This window comes from Formica exsecta, unplaced genomic scaffold (assembly GCF_003651465.1).
Source record: "Formica exsecta isolate Colony F162 unplaced genomic scaffold, ASM365146v1 scaffold138, whole genome shotgun sequence".
Taxonomy (NCBI): Eukaryota; Metazoa; Arthropoda; class Insecta; order Hymenoptera; family Formicidae; genus Formica; species Formica exsecta.
This window is the reverse complement of record NW_021848711.1, coordinates 113,782-115,332: the sequence shown is the minus strand read 5'-3', so window position 1 is coordinate 115,332 and position 1,551 is coordinate 113,782. Positions and strand designations below refer to the sequence as shown.

Sequence of the window (1,551 nt, the reverse complement as noted above, 5' to 3'; positions counted from 1 at the left end):
TATATATGTGTGTGTAAAGCTTTTGTGTGATGTTCAATTTCATGTATAGAGGAATATTTCATGTATAAAGAAATATTGATCGTTTAAGGAAGTAAAGAAATGTACTTACAAAATTTATTTCAAGCGCATGGCACTTAGTACTTCTTACACGAATTCGAATTCATTGACACATGGATATTACATGAGCCCTAATTTTCGCAATATCGACTCTGAATTCATTATACGAAGCGGGTGTTTCTATATGTAATTATTATGTTGTCTACAAATAATGAGAAATTAAGGACGATACTTTTTTTGACTATATGTTTGTACTTACATTAAATATTTATAAACAATTCTACCCCCGTTTTATCTCACCCGCCCTCCCTTCCCTTCAATCTTACATATAATAAGATGTATATGGAGGCACTGATTCACATACTTTCAAAAATCGATGTATCGTATCGTTTCTCGTTTTCGAGATAATCGCGTCATTGCTCACAACGACGGGCCAATGACAGAGATTCAATAAATGCACCAATTGTTATGATAATCGGATATTCTAGTACTTTGGTATTTTCTTTCTTTTTTATATTGTCTTGGCCCACACTGCCAGCACGTACAACTCGATCTCACACTCGTTCGTTCCCCTTTGGATCCTGAAAAGTCCGTTCTCTCCCCAGTTGTGTCCCCACGAATTCGCGACCAACTGAAGTAAAAAAGATTAGATATTTAAATTATTTACAATTATAAAACAAAACAACTTGCGAGTTTAAAAAATATCTCAAAATTAAGACATTTAAAAAATTTGTTTTGTCTAGAAAATATTATAAGCGATATCGTCCAACAAATTACATATAAAAAAATTGTAATTTGTGTCATCGTAATCTCTCTTTTCGGATTTTTTTTTTTAATAGAGCATGAATGTGTTATCGTCGTATAACTGTGATATATCGTATAGGCTTACCCAATATTTGAGCGGTGGACCGCGATAAGATGGCTCCTCACCCCAACCGATTATTCTCACTGAATGATAACCGGAATCGTGTAGTTCTGCGCTTCGAGAGTGCCTATATATTCCGCTCTGGTAAATGAAAAAGTCCTGATAGACTCTCATGGTAGCTGAAAGAACGGACATTACTTTTTTTTAATACCATTTTTAATTTATATATAATATTATACGTTAAAAAATATTTTACATGTTGCTAATATATATTTTAAAATCTCGATTAACGATCTTGTAGCAGCTACCTTGCACTGGTCCAGAGGTCAGGATTTCCTGCATAATATCAGTCTCATTGCCTAGACGATAGGCTGGCCCGACCTTGTACAGCTCTGTTCTCAGCGGGTTTGGCGGGTTTCGGCAACCAGCGGTCTTTAGATTACTCTTCTTACGTAGTCTGCATTGATCATTCCTACCGGTCCAAGGATAACACTCCTTGTCCACCAGTCTACGACATGGTAATAATATAATCAAATGACGTGCAAATTTATTGAATAAAATAATTCAATAAATTTCAAAAATTAGCATCTACAAATATTATTGAACTTTTGCGGAGTTAATTATTTTAT

The 1,551-nt window shown here is 34.4% G+C and overlaps 1 protein-coding gene across 6 annotated transcripts in view; it reads right to left on the bottom strand.

Moving 5' to 3' along the window:
- Positions 1-82: 82 nt before the first annotated feature.
- Positions 83-1,551, bottom strand: part of LOC115246038 (tubulointerstitial nephritis antigen-like) — a 35,239-nt gene continuing 33,770 nt past the window's right edge. For all 6 annotated transcript variants that reach the window (XM_029824619.1, XM_029824620.1, XM_029824617.1 and 3 more), the window contains 3 exons: positions 1,231-1,430; positions 947-1,101; positions 83-688 (listed from right to left, as the gene is read on the bottom strand). In XM_029824619.1, coding sequence (XP_029680479.1) covers positions 569-688; positions 947-1,101; positions 1,231-1,430 — 475 coding nt within the window. In that variant the 3' untranslated portion in view covers positions 83-568. The remainder of the gene's footprint in view (positions 689-946; positions 1,102-1,230; positions 1,431-1,551) is intronic.